General features: G+C 41.2%; 1 protein-coding gene across 4 annotated transcripts in view; it reads right to left on the bottom strand.

Annotated features, from left to right (window-relative positions):
- The window catches only part of LDB2 (LIM domain binding 2), a 473,762-nt gene extending 446,670 nt beyond the window's left edge, over nucleotides 1-27,092 (bottom strand). For all 4 annotated transcript variants that reach the window (XM_004375161.2, XM_012555194.1, XM_004375160.2 and 1 more), the window contains exon 1: nucleotides 26,624-27,092. In XM_004375161.2, the coding sequence (XP_004375218.1) occupies nucleotides 26,624-26,755 (132 nt within the window). In that variant the 5' untranslated portion in view covers nucleotides 26,756-27,092. The remainder of the gene's footprint in view (nucleotides 1-26,623) is intronic.
- Nucleotides 27,093-27,566: the final 474 nt, after the last annotated feature.

The raw sequence follows: 27,566 nt of genomic DNA, 5'->3' as shown, positions 1-27,566 counted from the left end.
TGTTGTGGGGTTGTTAACCAATGTCATAAAACAATATGTGTACAACTGTTTCATGAGAAACTATTTGTTCTGTAAGCCTTCACCTGAAGTACAATTAAAAAAAAATATATCAACCGCATTTTAGAGTGAATCATATGTTTAGTCACTACCAAAATGTCTTCCAATTTTGTAAAAGAAAATTTGGTGCAATAAGAGAGTATCTATCTAGAGCCATCTCCTGATCTAGACTGATATGGAGGAGGCATAGCAGTATGTTCAGCGATGACTCAGAGGGCTGAGAGGGCCTTCAGAGAGAGGCGACATCCTGTTATGTAAGCAGACAGCCAAGGATAGGCCCTCTCCAGGGAAGTTAAGTCAAAGGCACAGTCTAACTTTTGGGGATGGCACTTGCCTTATGAAAGCAGCTTACACAATAGCAATGCCATCATCCATACAGAGAGCACTGAAGTCTACAAACCACCACGTATTCTCCTTATAGGAGGAAAGTCAGATGCAAAGAAGGGGTGGGCCTGGGGCTGTGACCCAAGTCTCTAGCTCCAGTCCTGCTGCCCTCCTATAGGACTTTCCTTGACCAACTCAAAGCCACAAAATTACCCTGCATCACGATGTTTCAGAGGCACTGACCACCACCCACCTGTCAGTTTGCCATACTGTGGTGGCTTCATGTTGTTTTGATGCTGGAAGCTATGACACCTGTATTTCAAATACGAGCAGGGTCACCTGTGGTGGACAGGTTTCAGCAGAGCTTCCAGACTATGACAGACTGGGAAGAAAGGCCTGGTGATCTACTTCTGAAAATTATCCAATGGAAACATTATGGATCACAACAGAACATTGTCCGATTTGCTTGCTTTGGACACATTATCAGGAAGGCTCAACCGCTGGAGGAAGATACCTGTTTGGTGAAGTAGAGAGCCAGTGAGGGTGAGGGAGACCCTCTGTGAGACGGATTGGCACAATAGCTGCGATGATGGACTCAAACATGCTGGAGACTGTGAGGATGATGCTGGAAATGACAATGTTTCGTTCTCTTGTATATAGGCTCACCGAGAGCTAGAGTCTCAACAGCAGCTATCTATGTATCTATGTATCCATGTATCTACGTATCTATGTATCTATGTATCCATGTATCTACGTATCTATGTATCTATGTATCTATCTATCTATCTATCTATCTACCTACCCATCTATCTATCTGTCTAGAGGTAGAGACACCAAACGTTCAGAAAAACTGAATTAAGTACCCTACACACAACAATTTCATAAACATTTAGTATTCTAGATCTATTTCTTTCTCTGAAACACCTACCGAGTTGATTGATAATTTATGCAAGGGTGATGTTCTGATGCATTTATATATAGGGGTGCATATCTCTGCTCTGATGCTGTGTCTAATTTTTCCTACTTCGTTTTCCTTAAAGGAGTCAAAACTTGGTAGATACAAAATAGTTTACAACAGCTAAAGTCTGAAGTTTAAAGATAAAGAGTTGCCAGGGTCACCCTAATGTATTCATATTGCACCTGTTCTGTATGGGTTTTTTCTCTGCTAATAGACGATTCAATGTAAATCTTAATGTACATTCCATTTTATGTGCAATATGGGTTAGTTACTGTTGCTATGGAAACCTTCACTTTTGCATTTACTGATTTTAATTCTATGACATTTGCTGACTTTAGTACAATGTAAAGTTTATAAATATAACATACAGGTTTGTGGATTTTTTTTTTAAGTATTCAATTTGCATCGTTAATTCCATCACAAATCTCTTGGGTACATTAGGGGGGAAAAAAATCATTAAACTGATGCCAGCTAACGGTAATCAGCAAACAACAGGCTATTTCCAGAAATACCTATTTCCATCAATCCTCAAAATCTCCTATCACTAACCAAATGCTCCATCCATTGTAGGACCATTCTGACCATTGAGTCAGTGATAATTTCCCAATGTGGAATTTGTACAGTGCTGTTATTTTTTAAAACACCTTTAAAACTGTTACCTCATGTCGTGTTTTACACTAACCTGGAGAGAAAGGCAGGGCAGATATGGTCTGAAGAAAGAGTAACCTCTCTTAACCAATTGCCGTAGTGTTGACTTCTACTCATGGCAGCCCCACAACGTGTGTCAGAGCAGAACTGTGCTCCAAAGGGTTTTCAATGGCTGGTTTTTCAGCAGTTGATCGCCAGGTCTTTCTTTCAAGGCACCTCTGGATGGACTTGAAATGCCAATCTTTCAGTTAGCAGCCAAGCTGCTTAATCATTTGTACCACACAGGACCTCACTTGGGAGACTACTTTCAATCTGGGGCAACTGACACTTTGACTTTCAACCAGAGCTTCAAAGGACTTGTTCCAACAAATCATCCCCTTTCCCTTCTTACTTCCAGCCTTAGTCATCTTTGCATCTCTGCACTTCAGCAGTTTCCATGTATGGAATGAATGCATGCACTCTCAATGTCCCTAAAATTGTCTGATTCTCCAATTATTGCCATTTAACAGAAAATAGAAACTGAGACCCAGAGTCATTATGCAAACCATTTAGTGTCACATAGCAACTCAATGGATAAGTAAACGCATCAATGAAAATTTATTGAACCAATTATTAGGCATAAGGGCAGCAATGGTTCAAGAGGTAGAATTCCTGCCTTCTATGCAAGAGACCAGGGTTTAATTCTTTGCCAGTATATTTCATGCCCCCACCTGTCTGTCAGGGGAGGTTTGCATGCTGCTATGAAGCTGAACGGATTTTAGCAGTCACCAGACTAAGACAGACTAGGAAGAAAGGCCTGGTGATCTACTTTCAAAAATCAGCCAGTGAAAACCCTGTGGATCACCACAGTCCAATCCACAACTGACCAGCTGATAAAAACCTCTAGGACCAGGTAGTGTTTTGTTCTGTTGTGCATGGGGTCATCATGAGTTGGGGCTGACTTGACCGCAGTTAACAACAACAATGCCATTATTAGGCACTGAAATACATTTATGATGAGCACCCAGTACTTTTGAGGGTATTCCCACAGGCGTATTTCTCACTACTATAGAGTCAGAAAGAAGTTATTTTGCGAGTCTCTCCAGGGAAAACCAGGATTCAGCTAGCCATACACGTACATATACAGACATAAAAAAAGAGCATGTACAAGAAGCATTTTAAATGGTGCCATCAAAGTCTGCACATTCAATAAAAGTACAAATTTAACCAATATTTATTGAGCCTCCACATTGTGCCAGACCCTGCTTAGCAAACTTGGAGCAGCAAAGTGTCTATAGTTGTATGTGAAGAAGAGGAAAGGGATAAAGAAAACTCTCATGCCATGCTTAAGGCTTAGAGGAAAAAGGAAACCAGGCCAACAAAACAGCATACGGGCTTAAGAGACTCAGAAGAGCTTTTCAAAGACAAGAGGCACTTGGAAGAAAATAGGACACTAATAACCAACAAGAAACAGAAATAATGAAGACTCAAAAATGTGAGAGAGAATGAAGTCTTAATCAAATATATATAAAGAATGTTGAAGCAACTAGTATATAATGAAGCTGTTGTAAAGGTAGAAGCTAATCAAAAGCGGGTAGTGGAAAGTGGCTTGGGAAATACACAACCCAGGGGAGGTATGTAGGAGACTGACGGAATCAAGGGACCTCCAGGACATGCTGTTACTGCTATTTCAAAGGGACTCTGAGAAGCAGGTAGAGTGAACATTGTTCAATTATATACTGAGTTTGGGTATGATGACACAGGTACATGCTGTTGACAAGAATGGCTATAGCTGAAGCCTGAGAGAATTCTTACTCTATTCCAGTAACTCTGGAGTTATCCTGGAGTCTTCTCTTCCGTAGCCAGTCCTTCTCCAAGAGCAGTCCATTTTGTCTCCTTTAGTTTAGTGCTCGCCCACCCATACTCGACTGTTCCCTCTCTCTGCCTCCATGTTAATCCAAATCTCCATTACCTTTTGCCTGGTAAACTGTATCCTTCCTCACTTGTTTTCTGTATCTTCTGTTGAATCTTTCAAAATCATGTTCCACTCAGCAGCCTGAGTGACCGTTTCAAAAAATCCGTTCCAATCATGTACCGTGTTTTAAATGACACAAACAAGCACACATCCTATTGATCTTGGGATAAAAACCAAAATCCTTAGTATGGTCTATCCAGGGTCAAACGTTTTCTGATCCCAACCTGTATCTTCAGCCCCAGCTTGCATCTTGCCTCTCCTCACTTTTTCTGTTCACTCTAGACAACATGGCCCTCTCCTACCACAGGACCTTTGTACCTGCTGTTCCTCTTTCAGAATGTTGTCTTGGCACTCTACCTCTCATTTTTCTACTTAAATTCCATTCATCCTTTAAATATCATCTAAAATGTCATTTCCTCAAAGAAGCTTTCCCTAACTACTGTTTCCTACCAATGTAAGTCAGATTCCTTTATTTAATGCTCTCATAGGAACGTGTTTGAATTTTCCAGTACACTTATTAAATCATGTTATATCATGTGCATTTTTTCTATTATAACTATACACTAATTAGTGTGATTACTTGATTGCTCTATTTCATTCTTACTTGATTGTAAGTTTCTGGAAGAAAGGCTGTGTCTGTTTTTATGCAGCATTTTGGCAGGGGAAAGAGTGGAGGAGAAAGGGGACTCACCCAGAAGCAGGAAAGCAATTTAACAACTTCATGAAGCTCCATTCACAGACTGCATTCTATAAACTTGACACTCATGGAAAACAATGAAAATGGAGCCCCTTCAGGTGTGCAACTTTCTTCATATTGCAGAGACGGCTTTGCTCAGAAGTCAGCCAACTACATCCTACTCCCTTCCTGAAACTATTTGTTTGGTGGCACCTTAGGCCTTTGTTCCCTCTAGCTGGGACACCCTTCTTCCCTAACAAATCCAAATCCTGTAAGCCTTATAGAACCGATTCCATTCCAATATTTTCCATGACATATGGCCCGAACCCCCTCCTGCCTTCACTGCATGCTAGTGGCAGAAGATAATTCAGCAACATCTTTAAAAGTCTTCACTTATTCAATCAATACATATTGACCATTGATTAGATTCCAGGCCCTGGATGAATAAATTAAATAAGAACAGGCTTCCTTGTACAGTTGTACAGTTTCTGCACCGCAAAAAGGCAGCTGGCCAAGGAGGTAGGAGGAAAGAGCTGAAACCTAGAACACTTTTCCATGTCCTTTGCCAAGGGCAAGTGTCTGCCAGAAGAACTAGGATACAAGGATACAAAAGGGCTGTAGGCTCCCCCAGAAGGGGGGCCCTTTTTTTAATTCTCATAAACATGTCCTATCAACTACTCTGCCTGGAAAAGACAGACACTGTCCTTAACTGTGTGGCACTTACAATTAGTTGCCTCCCCAACTGTTTTTAAACCTCAGAGCCTGCTGTTTCTCTCATATTCTTCATTCAACCGAAAAGGAATCTAGAGTCTCTCTTCTGTTCCTGGCCCTCTGTTCTGTGCTGGTGGTACAAAGACATGCCCAACAAGGTCCCTGAGCTCCAGAAGGCCACAGTCAGGTTTACACCCAGTTACGAGACACCCACAGTGCATTCTCAGTGTACACATGCTGGCTCCACAGTTGAACATGGCGGCCACTGAAGAACGAAAGACAAAGTATCCAACCAATGGTAAATTGCAGTTGTGGTCTAATCCCTGCCTCACAGTGTAACCCAAGACGTGTGCTTTAACTGGGCCTCAGTTTTCTTCATCTATAAAGTGTATGCTGCCTGGAGAGGCGGTAGAGTCAAGGGACAAAGAGCATCAGCTCTGGTCACACCTGGGTTCCTGTCATGATGTGACACTTGCTCACTGTGAAACCCCAGGCTAACTAGTAAGCCTCACTCAGCTTCAGTTTCTTCATATAAAAAATGGAAATAATAATACTACTCACCACATCAGTACATGGTTTAATCAAGACAATGATGTAAAGCACTTAGCTGTGGGCTTGGCGTGAGGCAAGCACTCAATAAACGTTCACTATAGCTATGAGTCAGAATCAACTCAATGACTTTTTTTTTTTAAATAGTTATCATTATTCCTGCTTGGAAATTTTGGAAATACAGTTTTCCTGTCATTCAATACCTGACTTTAGTTTTATGGATTCCAAACCATTCAAGACTTCCATGATTTTTTTCCCCCTAAAGTTCTCTCAATATTGTCTAGCTATAGCGGAGTCCCTGGGTGGTGTAAATAGTTAATGCATTTGTCTGCTAACTGAAAGGTTGGAGTTTTGAATCCATCTAGTGGTGCCTTGGAAGAAAGGCCCGGTCATCTACTTCTGAAAAATCATCCATTGAAAACAAGGTTCTTCTCTGACATGCATGGGGTCACCGTAAGTTGGAAACTGACTCAATGGTAACTGCTATATATATAGAGAGAGACAGTAACAACCTGGAAGTTTCACAAAAATTACTATTATCAATTCCTTGGTAAAGAAATTGATAATAGTAATTATACTATACAATTATACTCAGTAACTACCATATACTCAGACAATTTTTCATGGTCTGGGGGGATAAAAAGATTATTTTTTGCCACATCTTGGATTTTAAGTGAACTTAAGAGAAGCTGTCTTTTCTTTTCCTCTCTCTCCCTCACTCAGGGGATAGAGTCCAAGAGGTTATGGGAACTGGATGCAGCAGTCACTGGGGCATTTATGCTTGATGGTTTTGTCCCCCTGGTTTTGGATGTTTCAGCAGCTTAATACCTCACCAGACACACCATGTCGTCAAAAAGTTAACGGTGCCCTAGATTAAAAATATGGATTTTGGGGTCACAATATACTACATGAAGGAGCCCTAGTGGCACAGTCGTTAAAGCGCTTGGTCACTAACCAAAAAGTCAGTGGTTCAAACCCACAGCTGCTCTGCAGGAGAAAGCTGTGGCAGTCTGCTTCCAGAAAGATTTACAGCCTTGGAAACCCTATGGGGTAGCTCTAATCTGTCCTGTAGAGTCGCTATGAGTTGGAATCAACTCGACGGCAATGGGTTTGGGTATTTTTGGTTTATACTACATGAGGGCAGTGGTGGTTCAGCGGTAAAATTCTCGCCTTCCGTGTAGGAGACTCAGGTTTAATTCCCTGCCAATGTACTTCAAGTACAGCCACCACCCATCTGTCATTGGAGGCCTGCATGTTGCTATGGTGCTGAACAGATCTCAGTAGAACTTCTAGACTAAGACAGACTAGAAAGAAAGGCCTGGTGATCCACTTTGGAAAATCATCCAGCGAAAACCCTATGAATCACAATGGTCTCATCTACAACCAATCATGCAGATGGCACAGGACCACGCAGCGTTTAATTCAGTTGTGCATGGGACTGCCATGAGTCGGGCGCAGACTCAGTGGCAGCTAACAACAACATACTACATAACATAAGCAACTAGAGTGTTAGTGTGTACATGTGTGCATGTTTGCATGGGGGCCTCAATACTACCATCTCAGCTGGGATAAATTACATCCTTGGTGCTCTCAACATCCCATCTGTTGCCATTCTCCGGCCCATCACACTTGTCATCTTCATGGACCATAACTAGATGTTTAGTTGGATCTTCTCCACCGGGCTGTGAACATCCTGAGGGCAAGGCTTTCTTTTAGACCTACGTCATCTAGCACAGTAAAAACACAATAAGTTTTTGAGGAATGAATGAATGAATCAATGAGGCCCCCATCATACCCACCACGGGGTGCCACCATGAATGCTACTTCTTAAATTATCTGAAAGTCAAAGTCGTAACAAAAGCAACAGCGGAGCTTTCTTCTCTGTTTCCCAGTCCCCATTAAAAAACAAAACAAAACAAAAATCACAGGAAATATAGAATTAGGACTGGAAACCATTCCCTATCCGCTCTCTCCCTCACCTCCCGCATTCTCTCGTTATACCAAGAGAATATGGTATCACTTCAAGGAGGCCTCTGGAGACCCAGTAATAATATATATGGTCGAGCTCCTTGGAAATACAATGGAGCGAATTAAGCCTCAGATTTCAGTTTCTAACTAGAAATGTCTTGACGTATTTCCCTTTCAGACAAACACCTGGAAATATAATAAACTATGTTTTAATGTTTATTTGTTTCAAATACAGTATTTTTTTTTTCAACAGACAAATACAAAGTTGTGAGTCCTGAAAAAAATAGGTTTAAATCACCATCCCAGCAAGCCATTTTTAAAACAGCACACACAAGTGGTCATTTCAAAGCCATTTAATACACTTAGCCAACAGGCATTAACAGTCTTTTCGGAACAGCCTAACACCTTAAGCTTATTTTCTCATCTTGGTTCAGATGGATTTTAACCTTTCTAAAAAAACTATCTGCACAGGGCCCCCCTGAACTCTGTAATTTTAGGACATCGTGCATTTGCATTTTGAGGTTTTTTTTTATGATGGCAGGAAGAAACCACCTCTGGGCCCTTTTTTCTGGGCAAGTTTTAAGACAACGGCGCATGGAGCATTTCTAGGTGGAACGTGGTTCTCCAGCTCCAGGCTGTCTGAATGGAAGAATAGGGTATTATGACTCGGCAGGAATCCCTGGTGGCTTAGTGGTTAAGAGCTACAGCTGCTAACCAAAATGTTGGCAGTTCGAATCTACCAGGCGCTCCTTGGAAACCCTACGGGGCAGTTCTACTCTGTCCTATAGGGTCACTATGAGTCGGAATCGACTCGAAGGCAACGGATTTTTTATGACTTGGCAGTATCTCCTTACCAAGAAAGTGGGAGAAAAATACAGACAGAGGCACAACAGAGAGTCAGTATCACATCACATTCCTTGATTTTATTTTAAGGTGGCCAGTGAGCAACAGAGACGAAAAGTCTACCTAACCGGAATCAGAGACTCTTGGGGCAGAGAAAACAAGCTGGGATTTGAAACCTAGGCAAGTCCAGAGCTGTCACAAAAGGACATAGGTTCAGCAAAGGGAAAGATTTACCTAAAGCCCCAGGCTCAAGTTTAGGGAAGGAGAAAGGTACCAGAAAGCTTAAGAAACACAACCGTAAAATGAACAAAAGTCGATAGACCTGCAAAATGACATGAAGTACTCTTAGGGAAGGAAACTAAACCAAAATCAGTTGCTGTCAAGTGGACTCTGACTCATGGCGACCCCATGTGTGTCAGAGGAGAACTGTGCACCATAGGGTTTTCAGTGGCTGATTTTTCCAAAGGAGATTGCCAGATCTTTCTTCCAAGTCACCTCTAGGTGGACTCAAACCTCCAGTCTTTCAGTTAGTAGCCAAGCATGTTAACCTTTTGTACCAACCAGGAATTCCAAGGAAGAAAAAAGCCACTACCAAATACCCACCAATTTAACACCATCATCACATTTACTCTCAAGATAGTCTTCTGCTCTAAATCAACAACAAAAAATAAATTATAAAATTTTAAAAAACGTTCTTCTGATGTTGATATATCTTTGTTCCCATTCTACCAATATGGAGACTGAGTTTCAGAGACTAATGTTTCATGTCTTGGATGGGGCAGGAGGTCAACCCTGTCTTTTTCTTTGGAGTCCCTGAGTGGTACAAATGGTTAATGTGCTGGTCTGCTAAGAAAACAGTTGAAAGTTCGAGTACACACAGAGGTATCACAGAAGAAAGTCCTGGCAATCTGCACCAAAAAAAATCAGCTATCGATGCTGATGGGAATGTAAAATGGTACAACCACTATAGAAAATGATACAGCACCTCCTTAAAAAGCTAGAAATAGCAATACCATATGATCCAGCAATTCCACACCTAGGAATATATCCTAGAGAAATAAGAGCCGTTACAGGAATAGATACATGCACACCCGTGTTCACTGCAGCTTTACTCACATAGCAAAAAGATGGAAACAACCTAAGTACCCATCAACAGATGAATGGATAAACAAGTTATGGTACATACACACAATGGAATACTCTGCAACGACAAAGAACAATGGTGAATACACGAAGAATCTCACAACATGGATGAATATGGAGGGCGTTACACTGAGTGAAATAAGTCTATCGCAAAAGGACAAATATTGTATAAGACCATTATTATAAAAACCCAGGAAAGGGTTTACACACGGAAAAAAAGAATCTTTGATAATTGCAAGAGAGGGGAGTTGAGGGATGGGGAGATCACTAACTAGATAGTAGACAAGTGTTAACTTCGGTGAAGGAAAAAACAATACACAATATACGGGAAGTCAGCACAACTTGACCAAGGCAAAGTCATAGAAGCTTCCTAGACACACCATACACCTTGAAGGACCAAGTTACTGGGGCTAAGGACTGGGGACCATGGTCTCAGGGGACATCTAGTTTAATTGGCATAACACAATTCATAAGGAAAATGTTCTACATCTTATTTTGGTGAGTAGTGTCTGGGGTCTTAAAAGCTTGTGAGCAGCCATCTAAAATATATCTATTAGTCCCATCACATTCAAAGCAAAAGAGAATGAAGAAAACCCAAGACACAAAGACATTATTAGTACAAAGGACTAATGGACCAATGAACCATAGCCTCCACCAGCCTGAGCCCAGAAGAACTAGATGGTGCCCAGCTACCACCACCAACCCGCTCTGACAGGGACCACAATCGAGGGTCCTGGACAGAGCAGGAGAAAAAGTAGAAAAAAATTCAAATTCACAAAAAAAGACCAGACTTACTGGTCTGACAGAGACTGGAGGAACCCGAGACCATGAGGGACTGCAGAACGGAAGCCACTCCCGAAGTTTACCTTTCAGCCAAAGATTAGACAGGCGTATAAAACAATAACACATGAGGAACATGTTTCTTAGTTCAATCAAGTATATGAGACTAAATGGGCAACAGCTGCCCAAAAGCAAAGATGAGGAGGCAGAAGGGACAGAAAAACTGGACGAATGGGCACAGAGAACCTAGGGTGGAAAGGGAAAGGCGGAGAGTGCTGACACATTTCGGGGATTGCAACCAATGTCACAAAGTAATTTGTGTATACATATCTGAATGAGAAACTAATTTGCACTGTAAACTTTGACCTAAAGCACAATAAAATAAAATAAAAATAAATCAGCTATTGAAAACCATGTAGAGCACAGTTCTATTCTGATACACATGGGGTCACCAGGAGCTGTAGTCTATCCAATGGCAACTGGTTTGGTTTGGTTTGTCCTTTTCTCTGTTCCAATCAACCTTCTCACTCGACTTACTGCCACACGAGTATGGGGTCCTGCGCCAGGCTGGCTGCAAGCTAAGGAAGTTTTTCCAGAAGCCACTGCTTGCCACCTCTGAGTTCCCATACACATTGTGATTCTCTCAAGTTAGGAAGAAAACTCAGGGCTGGAGACCCTGGAACCTACCCTCTAAATGCTGCCTAAGACATTGTGGACTGCACCACGAGTCTTCCTGATGGGCAAATAAATCGTGATTGGGCAGGTTACATAAAATGGGTTTACCGTAATTTTGCTTCTTTAAAAAAATGCCATGAAAATTCTTCCTTTGCTTCAGACATACTAGGCTAAAAATAGCTCACTCAGCCAGTAAGTGTGTGTGATTTTTCCTTTTGTGCCTCCCCCATCCACTGATTCCTTCCTCTCAGCAAACAAATATGCTCCAAGACAGACCGCCAGTCTACCCTCCACAAAGCTACCCGAGTGTTCTTGCTAAAAGGCACATCTAATTGTTTCACTCCCCAGGCAAATAACTACCTTTGCATCAGCTCCCTTGGCCCAGGAGCGGGAGCTAATGTTGACTGAATCTTTACTGTGCACCCAGCACTGGTCCAAGAGCTTACAGGCCTTATCTCATTAAATTCCTTAAAGCAACCTAATGAAATGGGGACAACTGTTGTCCCATTTTCCAGATGAAAAAATCAAGGCACAGGAAACAGGCCACAATCTGGTCTATATTCACTAAAGGCTAATGACCACCTGGCTTGGCATGGCAAAGCCTTCACAATCTGGCCCCCACTTTCCCACCTTCCTTCCAGCTTTACCCCTACCACCCCCAACAACTCCCACCCTATAGACACACATATACACACATGCATGCATACACCCCAGACCCTAAGCTCTGGCCATGCCAAAATTCTCACCATTCCTTAAATACAACATCACCTTTCAAGGCTCAATTTCTTTGCATATGCCATTTCTTCTGCCTAAAACACCCTTCCTACCATCTTTCTCAAATTGGCAAATTCCCACTCATCCCACAAGATCCTCCTTCTCTAAATCCTTACTGTGTCCTCACTAAGATCTTTCAAGACAGAGATCATGCTTTGTTTGTCTCTAGATCAGCAACGCCACATATGGCCGGCGCTGAATATCTGTTAAATAAATAAGTCATAATAATTGTCAACACTTATTATGGGCAGGCACTATACAAAGCACTCTATAAGAATTATCTCAATTGATTCTTATAAAACCCCAAAAAAGTTAAATACTATTACTATCTCGACATTATCAACGAGAGCAACCCAGGCACAGAGAGGTAAATTAACTCACTCAAGGTCACACAGCCAGTACATAAGTAGAGAAATAACTTTGCATGACTCCAAAAGTTAAGCACTTAATGCTTATAGTTTGTGGTTGGAAACAATGTCTTATTGAACACCCTTGAATTATAATAGGGCCATATGTGTATGAGCTTGTTTTCTAAAATGCATATTATCCATATAAAAACAATGATAACTCAGAAACAAGTTACAAAATGGCTGCCACCGTGAAATGTGGATTTAAAAAAACTGTCATGAAGGATACGTGGATAAGATAGTACCTGACCCCGAGGACCTGTTTGATCCGCTGAGAAAAATAAGATAACATTGCATACAACTCATGATGTAGCCCACTTTTTGAAACATCATATTTATCTCCTTGAACCAAAGATACGTGCTTCAAATGGTGTCATAAATTAACATGTTGTATCCCCATATATTGTTTCTAGGTCAACACTAACTTTTACAATTAATTCAAGCTCCCTGTTCCCAGTACGAATGGTGCAAAAACCTTTTGACTTACAGACAGATCTTGTACAAGGTTGTGTGCAAGCTGTCTCAACTCAGAAATAATAGACAGAAAGAAAAAGGAGTCAGCCTCAAATAGGAGGAAAAAACCTCCTTTCCTAAAAGCAGACAGACAGCCCTTTATTTAGGGTTTCTGAACAGTGTTAAATGCTAATGGTAATCTTACTAGTCCCCATAGTTAACACCACTGTACCAGCACCCCTCTGTCTTATGGGAGAATAAGATTGGTAATAAGCTCTTTGAGTTTAAATCACAGTGCAAAGAGGTCAAATAACTTTAGATGTAGATACACACACATACACATATGTGTGTGCGTGTATATATATGTATATATCTATAGTAGTGTTAATTTTTAAAACATAAACAGATTTATGAATATAAATCAGGGCTCAAAATTATATTTTAAGAGTATTTAAGGATATGGTTAAGATACTGAAAATATAATCTTAGTTAAAAGAGCCGGATTCAAAAGGATGCTTCAGTATGCTCCTAAGCATATAAAAACGTGTGTGTGTGTGCATGAAGATTAACGTTAATAGCAATTTTTTGCATAGTAGAATTAAAGACAAATTTTATTGATCTCTTGGCACGCTGCTGTATGTTACAAACACTGTACATTGATAATGCACTCTATTTTTTAAATCAGAAAAATATACATCTATTTTAAAGCAAATGCAACTTTATTTTAAATACATTGGCCAAGTTAAGAACAGTCATAAATTCTCAAACAATGAAGGCTAGTGATGTGCTATTCAACATTAATACCATGGCAAGAGCATTGTTATTTTAGGACAATTGGAAAACTGAAAAAGGAGAAAGAAACTTACTTAGAACATAAAAACTTTTACAGGGTTGAGGTACAAATGAGCAGCCAGGTAAGATTTGGCCAGTTTCTGGTTATTACGTGGGTGACAGGTTAGCACTATGGCTTAGAAAACCTGAGATCACTTCTGCATTCAAGTCCAGGTAAGCCCCACCTGTGTCTGAAGGTTGGTTTCTACACTTCCTGAAATGAGAAGTGTGGGCTAGATGATCTCTAGTGTAGTGTTTGTTTCAGTCCTGAAATTGTAGGACTCAGCTAATTTGGAAGCAATAAGCTCCACCAAATCAGAACCTCTCAAAGGCACGTAATATGCACCAACTGCTTAATTTCAAGTTCAACTAAGAAATTTCAGCCAACTGCAGGGTAATCATGTTTAAAATTATAAGGCATAAATAAGAAGGGCTGCTTTCTATGTGTACTTCCAACTGGTAAACCTTGCTTATTGGTTTAGCTTTTGATTGTCTACTCAGATTTTCAGTATCAAGATAAAACCCTCCTGAGTCCTAAAAAATGACCTACATTGGGAAGCAAACTTTAACAGGCACTTACATACCCCCCCCCAAAAAAATCTGCAAATAATTTAATGTTTGAACTATGCAACATATTTCTCTAGAAAGGCTGATAAAATTTATTATTAATGTAAAATCATAAATAAAATTACAGGTGTCCTGGTCAATGAAACGAAGAGTAAAGAGGTACTTGTGATTTAAAGATTTCAATAGGAAAAATCAAAGAGGATCTACATTGAAATTAGTGGGACAAAATCAGTACAGCCTAACTCCTAGTTGTATCTATAAGAAAAGCAGAGACAGTAGCTTTGCTACCCATCAACCTGATCCCTGTGGCCAGAAGGACACTGCTTAGTGCCTTTCAGCGTATCACCAGTTCTACCCATGTGTGCTTTTTCGCTGCATAAAGGAGTGAGCCACAAGGTATCACAGTGGATCAGTTGGCAGGGCTGTTTGTTATCAGTCCAGACACGCAGGTGGAGCTTCAGGCTTCCGACCAGTGCTGACACAGCTCCCTTGGAGAAGTCGATGCTGGGCTGCAAATTGAAACGTGTACCTCTTTAAAAGAAATGACCAGTCAAGGCCAGTGGGCGTGTGCTTGCACGCCCTCCCCTGGGGCTCCATCTAAATGGCCTGCAAAGGCTCTGGCAAAGTAGAGAATTTCCGTATTCTGTTGTCTCCACTGAGTACTTCGATGGAACAAACCCCAATCACAGCTTTTCCCCAACAGAATGGAGTGCACACAATCCCGTATACTGGTCAACTCTTATTACTTAACAGTAGGCACGTCTAAGGGATAATCATAACCTGAAATGTGGGGAAGAGTGTGGGCAGTCAGCCAAGCCATTACTGTCCCACAAGAAGGTATAAGATTATTATGTCATCATTACTATATATATATATATATGTATATGTATATATATATATATATATATATATATATATATATATACATACCCTGGTGGCACTCTGGTTAAGAGGTCTGCTGCTAACTGAAAGGTTGGTGGTTTGAACTCAACAGCAGCTCCACAGGAGAAAGACCTGGTGATTTGCTCCTGTAAACATGGCAGCCTAGGAAACCTCATAGCACAGTTCAACTCTGTCCTATGGAGTTGCAGTGAGTCAGAATTGACTCGATAGCACACAACAACTCTGTAACCGTGAATACCCTCGTGACATTACCAAATATGATAAGAACACCAAATTAAAATCCTAGTATGTTTTGTTGCAAGTTTGTTCATTAAATTGAGATATGCTAGTGTGAACCACAGAAAAAGGATTTTTAAAAATGCTTTTAAGAGCCCTGGTGGCACAGTGGGTAAAAGCTGGGCTGCTAGCCAAAAGGTTGGCAGTTCGAATCTACCAGCCGCTCCTTGGAAACTCTATGGGGCAGTTCTGTTCTGTCCTGTAGGGTCGCTATGAGTCAGAATCGACTCCACGGCAACGGGTTTGGTTTGGTTTGTGTGTACGTATGTGTGTGTGTGTGTGTGTGTGAACAACAGAAAAAGGATTTTTAAAAATGCTGTTGAGAAATCAAGAAAAGTTTTGCATTACATACACTACTTAATTACTGATAGAATAGAGATATAGGAAGCATCGTCATGCTCATCATCGTAGTTTCCATTTAGTGAGTATCCATAACACAACAGGCATTTTACACACATTAACGCCACACCTCACAGCCTGAAACACAGGCTAAGAAAACCAAGGCTCAGAAAAGTTAAGACATTTTCCTAAGATCACACAGCGGTAAGAGACAGAGCCAGGGTGTGGACTCAAACCCGTCTTACTATAAGCCAAAATGACGTTGAGGACTTTTTATTCTAGGCATGTGACTCTTTTTACTTTAGAAGAAAAAACCCCGGTAGAATAAAAACTGTGCACATTCCCTAGCCAGAAGCTGCACGTGCACCCATAATCTGACTTGCGCCAAGCATACCTGTCTCTCTCTTTCTCTGTAACACACACACTATACAATTAGCAAACACAAAATGATTACATAACGCAGCATCATACACTAATATAACTGCCATATTTTCTGCTGTTCGAATCACTTCAAATAAGCTAATTAACGGCCCTGAAAGCTCTTACCTAAGCTGCCAAGGGCTCCAGGAAATGTAAGGTATTATCACAATTCATATCGTAAGTCATAGCAGTGGGCCCCCAGGGAGATACAAAGAGAGAGAAGTGCTGGAAGTACCAAATGAGAAGAAAAACACTAGGAGAAGTATACATATTTTTAATCAGGAGATTCCCGACAGATTCACATTACCTAGAAGGCAAAACTCTCGGGTCAACGCTTCCTTCACAGAGGAAACTCTCATTTCTCCAGGCTTGTTTTTTCTGTAGATCTGGTTGACTGTTCTATCAGTGAACACTCACCAGGCTGCTAGGCTCATAGATTCTTTTCCAACTGGAACTGTAGGGAAATGTGTGCAAGTTTCAGGGAAAATTCTGTTGTCAGTCTGGACACCTTGGACCAGTGCTGGCACAACTTACTTACCTTTATTCAACGGATAAGGAGCCCTGGTGGCACAATGGTTAAGCACTCTGCTGCTAACCAAAAGGTTGGTGGTTCAAACACACCCAGTGCCTCCATGGGAGAAAGGCCTGACAATCTGCTTACATAAAGATTACAGCCTAGAAAACCCTATGGGGCGTTTCTCTGTCACACTGGGTGGCTGAGTCAAAAATTGAGTTGACATCACCTGACAGCATTCAACAGATATATTTTGAATATCAGCTATGTACTATGAGGGTAGCAGTCCATGGGTGGTACAAATGGTTGGAGGCTCGAGTTCACGCAGGGGCACCTCAGAAGAAAGACCTGGCAATCTATTTCCAAAAAATCAGCCATCAAAAAGCCCATGGAGCTTGGTTCTACTCTGACACACATAGGGTTGCCATGACTGGGAATCAATTCGATGGCAACTTTTCTTTCTTTTTTGTTTTCGGTGGCACAGTGGTTAAGAGCTTGGCTGCTAACCAAAAGGTCGGCAGTTCGAATCCACCAGCCACTCTTTAAAAATCCTATGAGGCAGTTCTACTCTGTCCTGTAGGGTTGCTAAGAGTCGGAATCGACTCGACGGCAACTGGTTTTTGGTTTGGTATGGGAATACAACTGTGAACAAGACAAATTAAGTCCCTGCCCTCATGGGGCTTACATTCTATGGGGGATAAATAGACTCTTAAGAAATAAACAAGGAAAAAGTCAGCTTGCAATAAGTTCTATGAAGAAAATAAACAGGGCATGTGATAGAAATGGGGGGGTGGGTAATGTTAAGTTAGTGTCAAGTTAAGTGACAAAGAAAGGCCTCTCTGAGAAGGGAACACTTAAGTTGATCAGTAGACAACCTTCTGGACGCTGGGACTATTTTCCTTCATTGTCATTATTGTCTTCGAGATATCTAATTAATAGCTTGCAAGTACAGCCAACACCATGCCAACTTCTAATTCAAATTAGAGCTCCTAATGCTTATGTGGAGCCCTGGTGGCACAGTGGTTAAGAGCTCAGCTGGTAACCAAAGTGTCAGCAGTTCAAACCCACCGGCTGCTCCTTGGAAACCCTAGGGGGCAGCTCTACTCTGCCCTACAGGGTCCCTGTGAGTCAGAATTGATTTGAAGGCAACAGGTTGGTTTGTTTATTTATTTATTTGTTTGTTTCCAATACTTATGAGTTGCTGGGGAGGAGCCCGGAGTCCCTGGGTGGTGTAAATGGCTAACGTACTCAAATGCTAACTGAAAGATTGGAGGTTCAAATCCATCCAGAAGTGCCTCAGAGGAAAGGTCGGGAGATTTACTGCTGAAAAACCATCCATTGAAAACCCTGTGGAGAACACACATGAGGTCACATGAGTTGGAATCAAAGAATCAACTCGATGGTAACTGTTTTGTTTATTTGTTTGCTTGCTTTTTAATGGAGGTAGCCATATAGCCATTCTACTACGGATGGCAAAGTTGCAGAGATTGGAACAAGCTTGTAAGTTAATGATCCAAAAGAAGTCCCTCGTGGTTTGAGTCTAGTAAGCATGTGATAGGAGAGGAAGTAAGGCTAGGCTATCAGGAAGGAGCAGATCAATAGAGCCTTAAAGCAGAGCAAGGAATTTGGAGCTCACTGTAAGCCTGAGGGGAAGCTGCAGCGTGACAGGATCTGATTTATGCTTCACAAATACCACCTTGGTTGCTTATGGAGAATGGACTGTAGGGCAGAAAGAGAGAGCAAGGAGAGCAGTTGGGAAGGCATCGCTATCCCAAAGAGAGATAATAAATCAGTTGCCATCGAGCTGATTCCAACTCATGGAGACCCACATGTGTCAAAGTAGAACGGTGCTCCACAGGGTTTTCAATGGCTGATGTTTTGGAAGTAGATCGTCAGGCCTTCCTTTCAAGGCATCTCTGGGTGGACTCAAACATCCAACCTTTCGGTTAACAGCTGAGCATGTTAACAGTCTGCACCACCCAGAGACTGCAAAGAGAGATAATAAAAACCAAACTCTTTGCTCTCAAGTCAATTCCAACTCATAGCGACCCTGTAGGACTGCTTGATGGGGTTTTCAAGGCTGTAAATCTTTACAGAATCAAACTGCCACAACTTTCTTCCTCAGAGCAGCTGGTAGGTTTGAACTGCCGAGCTTTTGGTTAGCAGCCAAGTGCTTAACCACTGCACCACCAGGACTCCTTAAAGAGAGATAATAAGGGGTTGCAATTTCCCCAGAAGAGGGCAGACCCCTCTTCTTCAGAGCAGTCTGCCAAATCTTTAACGCTAAGCCTTCTGTTTTTTGAACTGGTAAACTAAAATGTCAAATTAGGCTGGTCAATAGGGATATAAAGCCCGGGCAGGGTGTGGTTGTCATGGCCTCCGATACAGAACAGGCAGAAATAATATTGCCTCACAAGCATGCCTCATGAAGGAACACCGAATGGGGGAGTTAGAATATCCCAACCTGGGAATACCCATGCATAGACTCACCTCTCTGAGCCTCAGTTTCCTTATCTGTTAAAGGAAAACCAGAATGTGTCCCTCTCAGACTTTTGAGATTTATCAGATGAGGAGCTCCATTTTACCCTCAATAACTGATAAGCATTTACCATACAGACAATGGCCTTGCAGGTAGCTAAAGTAGGCTGGAAGGGTAGGAGAGAACCATTGTTTCCCACACCACAAGGACTTCTGCAGAGCCTGAAGGCCTCCGAGGAGTGGGTCAAACTAGGATAGTGAGTTCTTTACCCTCCATGTCGTTATTTTCTCTAAGATTCTTAATTGATTACTTGCAGAGAAAGCCAATACTATGCCAAATTCAAAATTCTAATATACTGTTCTACTACTTATATTGATTATTATTATTGGGGAGGGATTGACATCTCCAAAAATAGGACTGCTTTTATTCTCATCCCACTACTATTTAAAACAATCATCAGAACACCATCTCTCACTCTTCTAGCAAAGAAGAGTCCAGCATTGCATGGAAATCTAAATATTTTAAGTAAAACATAAAATCAGATGATTATGCATAACATTCTAAAATAATTCCAGTGACTCTTCAGATAAAGTAAGCATATTAAGTTATCTCAACAGGAAGTGTAATTTAGGTTATTTTTCCAATACCAGAGTATATTTTCTATCATTGGCTCTACCCCTTAGGATTTCACAAGGCCCCATTTAAAAGTAAGCCAAGCATTTGAGAGAAAAATATTAGAACCAAGTTAGGTAGATAGGGTCAACTTCCAAGTCATCTCCAAGTCCACCTGTCCTGGGAAAAATGAATGTGTTCACATAATAGATTTATACAGACAAAACTGGGATCTTAGCAGATACATATTTCAAGAAAGGTGTTATAGCAAAGTAGTTAAGAGCACAAATTCTAGGGCTAAGCTAACAGCTGTGTGACACTGAAAAATGCACTTAACTCCTCTGTTTCCAGTTTTCTCATCAGTAAAAAATATAGATGTTAGTAGTACCTACATCACAGGGTGATAATGAGAGATATATGAACTGACATACAGAAAACACCTAGCATCATACCCATCAGATAGTGAAGACGCCATAAATGTTAGTCATCATCATTACTGCATTTCGATACACATGTACGCCATAATACACATGGTGCTTTATTGGAAGAGTTGGTTTCCACGTCTCCCTTTGCTACCAAATTGTAAGCTTCTTGAGGACGGACAATATCTTAATCATCTCTGTATTTCTAGATTCTGACATAGCGATGGCCTGAAATATGAAAACGCTTAGAAGAATGACTGAATTTTAAGAATTAATCATTGCCTATGTTAAAATGCATGCAGCCAGAATATAAATTAAAAAACAAAAACTAGGTTCAAAATGATAAAAACAAAACAATATCTTGGTCAGAAAAACGCCAAAGGTATACGTAGTATCTACACCGGTTGAACATTTTTTAAATGCTCTGTTCTCTGACAATTCAAAACGAGATGGTTTTCCCAGATCAATTATTTTTTTGGAACACACCACCCAAATCCAAATCAGTAATTCTACGAATCTTCTTCTTGACAATTTATAAATTTGGATGTTTGAGGTTGTTTGTTTTGTTTTGTTTGTTCAGAAAAGGGGGTGCTCTGTGTTCCTCGTGAAGAATGAATTGATGTGGACAACTGTAATAAAAGGAGATTTATAGCTCTGTTCTCCATACAATTTAAATTAATCTCTTTCTAAAACTGAAATAAAAAAGCAAGATGCTTACAAAATGCATACTGTTTAAATCTTGTATCATAATTTGCACACCAAAGAGGGAGAAATTCAAACTTGCATTGATTTTAGACTGATAAGAATCTGTGTTAAAAGCCAGTTGAGAGGTTTTTTTTTTTTTCTTCTTCTTCTTCTTCTTCCTTGGCTTCCTACGAATAGTTAGTTTGCAGCAATTTTTAATTAAAAACAGTTCCACAGTAAGAAAAAAAAAAAAACAAGACTTCAGGAAAATAAAATCAGTACAAGAGTTCTGCAATTTGTTCTCTTAGACCACGTAGAGAAGAGATCTTGAAAAATAAGCGAGTTTGGAAGTTCTCATTTTTAAAACTGTGCTTTTGGTTTTATTTAACATTTTCAAATAGCTTTCCTTACAACTACCAACCCCCGCCCCCCCGCTCCTCAGCAGCCCCCTGCGAAAAAACTTGGAGTTCCGTGTTTAACACTGAAAATCATTCCTATACCTCAGAGCAACAGCAACATTTGTTCCTTCCCCATTTCCAGGAAAAAAAGAAAAAAAAAATTATTGCAAAGCATTTTTCTTTTTTTTCTCCCCTCACCTATCCAAAACACCTAATCTCATTATTACTAGACCCCATCTGAACATCAACTATACTAAGCTAGTCTATGAAAAAACACGAGGTTACAATTTGAAATGCCTGTGACTGAAGTATATAAAAATGTAGCTGAAAGAAAAGAGGACTCGAAGTCCCCCACCCCCTCCCACCCCCTCCTCGTGGAGTTTTAGAGTTGAGCTGAGGAGGGGTGAAAAGTCTCCGGTGGAAATTTCAAGGTCTGCAAACATTTTTAATATTCATGTTAAATCCTATAAAAACCCCAAACTGTATTGATGCTAATAAAATCCTTGTGTGTGTGGCTTTCAATTGTAATCATAGTTTTCACTTTTGGAGTGGGATGTGTAGGGCTGATAAAAGAAAAGAAATCTCAAAACCGAAGAAATACATAAGGGAATATCCATGGTAATTTATTAAGAGATTTAAAAATAGTTTCATCTGAGTGGAGACATTTCTGGTCATTTGAATGGGGAACAAGGTACAGAAAAGTTAATGACAATGACAAAGATTTTTATAACCTTATAACCTTACTTAATAACAGTTAAATCCCCTCACTTAAAATAATGGTCATTATGATACTCATGTATTTTACCGGTACTTTTATCTCATAGCGTCGACCTCAGGAAATGAAGAAAAAATAGTGTGCTTATTATTATTGAAGCTTTTTATGGAACAGATTCTGAAGTCTTCAGCACATATTTCCACATCCTATCTGACTGTACTCTCTTGTGCTATGTTAAGCTATATAATCGTGTAGTTGCGCTCTTCCAAAATACATTCGGGACAGCAAGACCATTCAAATATGTGAATTTTGGAAGAGATCAGGGTCAACTCATGCTACATCCATAATGGAAAATATAACCCCCTTTTCAACGGACTGGGAATGACAGTGAACGATAATGATGACGAAAAACTCTCAAAGAGTTTCTCTTAATTTCATTTTAAAGAAGGGAAGGGCACACACGCATTTCTTTATGAAGTTCCACTGAGATTGGATGGTGCAAAGTAATTGTATTTTCCAGAACATCTGCAACAGTATTTAAACCATCCTTTTTGTTGTTGTTGGCTTTTTAATGCATTTCCATTTCTTTAAAGGAGGCCAAGGCCTATAATCTCTTGGGCACTGGCTTTCATTTGGCACAAAGATTAGACATCTAAATAATATCAGATGATAAAATAAATGTGAAGATGAGCACTTTAAGAGGAGTGGGAAGAAAATGCCAGAAACAGCTGCAGCTCAACAGAACCAGCTAACACCCCAAAAGGCACGAGAACTACGTTTCTCAGAGAAGGTGCCAAATTCAGTGACAGGGTTCCCCAGCACTCTTTCCCCTTTTAGCTAAACTGATGGGTTAGTCAACAAATGTTTATTGAGTACCTGCTTTGTTCCAGGAACTTTTCTAAGCACTAACTTTAAACAAGACTGACCCTGCCTTCGAGTTGTCTCCACTGTTTCCTGCTTATTTCAGTATCACTTGGTACCCGGTGGCCCAGTGGTTAAGAGCTCGGCCGTTAACCAAAAGGTTGGCAGCTCGAATCCACCAGCCACTCTTTGGAAACCCTATAGGGCAGTTCTACTCTGTCCTACAGGATTGCTATGAATCGGAATCGCCCCGATGGCAACAGGTTTTTTTGGTTTTCGTGAATTTGAACTGAGTATTGTGAGCAAAAGAATACCTGTGCCCTTTCTTCTAGTTCAAAATACTTTCTCATAATAAAGAATACTGAAGCTTTTGCAGAATCTGAATGTTATTTTCAAATTGAAAGGGGCACTGCAGGTAATTTGCAGGAGAGGAACCAAGATCCATGCCAACTAGTTAGTGAGAGACAGAGATAAATTAGAAACAGGATTAACTCCAATCCAATGCTCTTTAAACTAAAACTACCCAGCTTCTGAAGGGCTTGGGTTTGATTTAATTGGGAGAAATGATTAATCCCCATGAGAGAATGCCCTGGGTGTGCACACAGAAGGAGAGTGTATAGTCCACAATATAGATAAACATCATGGTTCTTTTCCACTTTCCTTCCCGGCAGCGTAGTGGTTAAGAGTTCGACTGCTAACCAACAGGTTGGCAGTTCGAATCCACCAGTCACTCCTTGGAAACCCTGTGGGGCAGTTCTACTCTGTCCTGTAGGGTCGCTGTGAGTCAGAATGAACTCGATGGCAAAGAGTATTTTTGGTTTCCCAAAAGAAGGAGGTTTCTAGAAAATTTCTCCAAACTCGATCCACTATTCCATCATCATAAAATGATTTGCTACAGTTCCTTTTTAGCCAAGTTCATATTCACAAATTCAAAAAGGAATGGAGAGTTGAGACGATTACAAGATGTGTGTGTGCACATGTGCACGAATGTGTTATTAGGGTGCCAGAAATGATATTATGCATTATGGAAGTGGGCACCAGAGGAGAGAGAGAAAGAAGAAGGATGAGTGAGCCTCACTTACCAATGGGTGGATGCACTGGTTAAACTCAAAAAGGAACTGCACAACAACTTGTTCGATTTTGTGTGTGAATGAACTAGTAACTCTTGCTGGATTCCACTGTATTTTGTTCTAACCAACCCCTCTATGGGGTTTAAAATAGCATTATGAAAAATAATAATTGTTGGTAAAGGCACAGTGTAACTTTTCCATAAAAAGTTACTTTTTTCCAAGTGCTTTCCAATTACATATCATGTCCAGTATTTAACATTTAATGCTAATGTTTCATCTCTTAGGAGCAATGATTTCATTCTCTCCTCTTTTCATACGAAATAAAAACAAATGTATGGCATTGGGTTCATAACATCATTTACTGCTTGGGAAAAGAAAAAGGAAGGGCAGGACAATCAGTGAGGTAATGATAAAAAGTAATCTAATAAAGGGGGGGAAATGTTTGGGGTTGGCTCTAGAACACACCAGGAAGTAGTTTGTGGTGGCTTATCGTCACAGAGAGGCTTGAAAAAAAAAAATCTTTAAGATATTGTCATAGCACGCTTCCCTCTCCTGGTTCTTGAGCTATGAAATAGTGTTTTCTATTCAGGGAAAAATCGTTAAACGTAATAACCCATAACACGAAAGTTAAGCGTTCCTAAGTGTAGCCTTCACAAAAGACAATGTGTCATTGTGGAGAAACATACCATGAATGGGAGACTTTTCAAAGATCTTTTCTCAAATGTGAAACAAACTCAGGGACCTTATTCTGCCCTGCGGATTTTTATGAGTGACAGGGCAAGGAAGTCTCCCAGATAATGTCTCCAGTGTCAGAACTGAACAAGTAGTAACTAGAGGAGCACAAGCGAACAGATACCAGAGAAATCTTCCTGAGCTGGTAACTGCAGGAGGATGGAAGAATCTCTTTCCAAAACTCCTCAAAAACTTTCTAAAATGTAAGGTGGACACAGATTATTGTTAAATTCTGTTGCTGATCAAGAATTGAGTCAGAATGGCCTCTAATCTATTTTCTTCAAACCAAACATATTTTAAATAGCATTTTTTAAAGTGTGTATTGAAACTGATGTGCGCCTGAGCTAGAAGGCATTTTCTGCTCTCCTAATTCTGGAAGCAGGCTACTTCAACCAATAGTTTCCTCAGGGATTTAAGATTCCAACACACAGTGGCAAAGATCTGAATAAAACAAACATGCATACACACACACACACACACACACACACACACAAATATCAGTTGCTGCCATCACCTCACCACCCTAAGCAAAACAGTTAACACTTCCATCTAAGCTGCTGGCTTCTAGGGAGAGCAATAGTATCAATTATAGTTAACATCTATGATGTATTAACATGTAAAGAAAATAGCAGTGTTAAAAACAGCTCAATTTAAAAAAAAAAACAGTCCTTCTCTAGCAGTTAGCCAATCAGAAAGCAGGTCACATCTTGTTAGCTGGGTTAAATACATTAAATATCATGAATTCTCCATGGTTTGGTTGACAATTCCAGCATGTGTGTTTTATTTTATAATACAACCTTAACTGAGTCCTTTTTTCAGAGTTGAGAGTCAACAATCAATTTGAAATTCCGTTACAGCTATTCCCTAAAAACTCTTTGCCATAAATGCTCTGGGTATTTGCAGTCTGCTGAAAAGACTAAATTCCCAGCGAGTTCCACTTCCTAAAGTCACTCGGGTGCACACACAACAAACTCTTTTTAATTTACTAAGAACACTACAACACAAAGCTCCAACTTACTGGCACCTGGAAACCCAGCAGCAAGACCCGCCAGCTAAGTTAGCACAGTAGCAGAGTCAACGGGCATTAAATATTTAAATTGCAGGAGGCAATACTGGAGTTTTGCATTGAGAAAGTTCTGAAAGTCCTGGTCTCCCTCCTGCTCCCAGAGTTGCTCTCCTAGGAGGCTGAATTCCCTCACAGGCAGGAGATCACAAGTATGCAAAAACCAGAGCTCACTCAAGCGCTGATCTAGCTCCGGGGGAAGGTAGGGCTCTCTAGGAGGCACTCTCACAACTAGAGAAGAAAGTCATGACCCCCCACACCCCACCCCGCCCCAGGCCCAATGCAACTGATTTCTGAATAGAACATGGAAATACACAAACACCAGTCCCTCCCAGGCTAGTTCTGAAAGTATACAGTGTTCCTCTTCTCTCCCTTCACCTCGATTTTGGTGACTTTGAAAAGCAACTGCAGGTCACAGCAGACTTCCTCGGGGTTTTGCTAAAAAAAAATTATTTTCCGCATGCAAATGATGACAAAATCTCTTGCAATTCTATCTCAACAAACACTAACAGGCGCGACTCAGAGCCTGCAAACCCGCGTCCTGGGAGAGCAGCGTTTCTGGAGAACTGGCATGAGAAGCAAGTGCTGGGTTGTCTATTTCAAGATTCCGGCAGAAACTGTTCTCTGCTCCAAGAGTTGCTGTGCCTGGAAGTCCCGGCGTTCAAACTAGTGGCTCCATCCTGGAGCTCCTTCCCACGTACGTGGTAGTATCTAGTGGGACACTTCCCTCCGAATCCAGCCTGAAACCCTAGGAAAAGCCCGTGCACAGTTGCAAAGAAAAACAAACCACAAACACGCCCAGGGCTGAAGTACTTACCTCGGTGCGAGACTGCAGTCTCTTATTCATCTCATAGATTCGGTACTCTGGCTGCACCATGTAGGGTGTATGTCTCCTATAAAATGGGCCGAAAGGAGAAGAATAGAAGGGGTCATGTGGCGTGCTGGACATCTTGCCTGCTTGTCGAGAATCAAGCTCAACAGAGTAGCAGGAACGTCCATGCAGAGCACATGGGCTGTGTTCTTCGCAGTACAAAGTAGACGCACGCACACACACACTCACACACACACGCGCGCGCACACACACACACAGAGCAGGCAGGCAGGCAAGCAGCCTGAGCACACTGGCTGGGAACTGCTGTGGGGGCCGTCTAAAGCGAGAGAGACGAGGGAGAGCGGGAGAGGAGGGAGGGAGGAAGGAGAGAGAGCACGGGAGAGGCGGGAGGGTGAGCAGGGGCTCCAGAGAGGGAGGGAGGGAGGCTGGTGGGGAGGAAGGGAGGGGAGGAAGAAGGGAGAGGCGGACTGGATAGCTTTAGGCACCATTGCTTGTTTTAAAAGAAGCGGTTTGTGGAGAGGTCATTTCCTGTCCACACTGGAGCCTAGTTCACAGATATAATTCTGCTCACAGTCTGACAGAGGTCTCAGATTTGGGTTTCATTTTTTTTTTTTTTTTCCTCCAGCCAGGACCCTTCACAACCTGATTGCTAAGCTTGTTAGCATCGAGGTGGTTTAACCGCTGCCTGAGCAGCTCACCCCAACAGCCACACCGTTGTCATGTTATCAGCAATGTGATTACTACAAAACACAGAAGCACATGTGAGCCCGTGACTCACTCACATGCAAAGCTTCCCCTCTCTCTGCACTAATCCCCCTATGGAGTTTTGGATTTACTTGCTGTAGTTCCAGGAGTTTATTATATTCTTTGCATTTCGACCCCTCCTCACCGTGTCCCTAGCCCTGCCCCATCACCACCTCTCATCCTC

Source organism: Trichechus manatus, unplaced genomic scaffold (assembly GCF_000243295.1).
Source record: "Trichechus manatus latirostris isolate Lorelei unplaced genomic scaffold, TriManLat1.0 scaffold00034, whole genome shotgun sequence".
Taxonomy (NCBI): Eukaryota; Metazoa; Chordata; class Mammalia; order Sirenia; family Trichechidae; genus Trichechus; species Trichechus manatus.
Note: the sequence above shows the minus strand (reverse complement) of the source record. Positions and strands in the feature narration are given on the sequence as shown.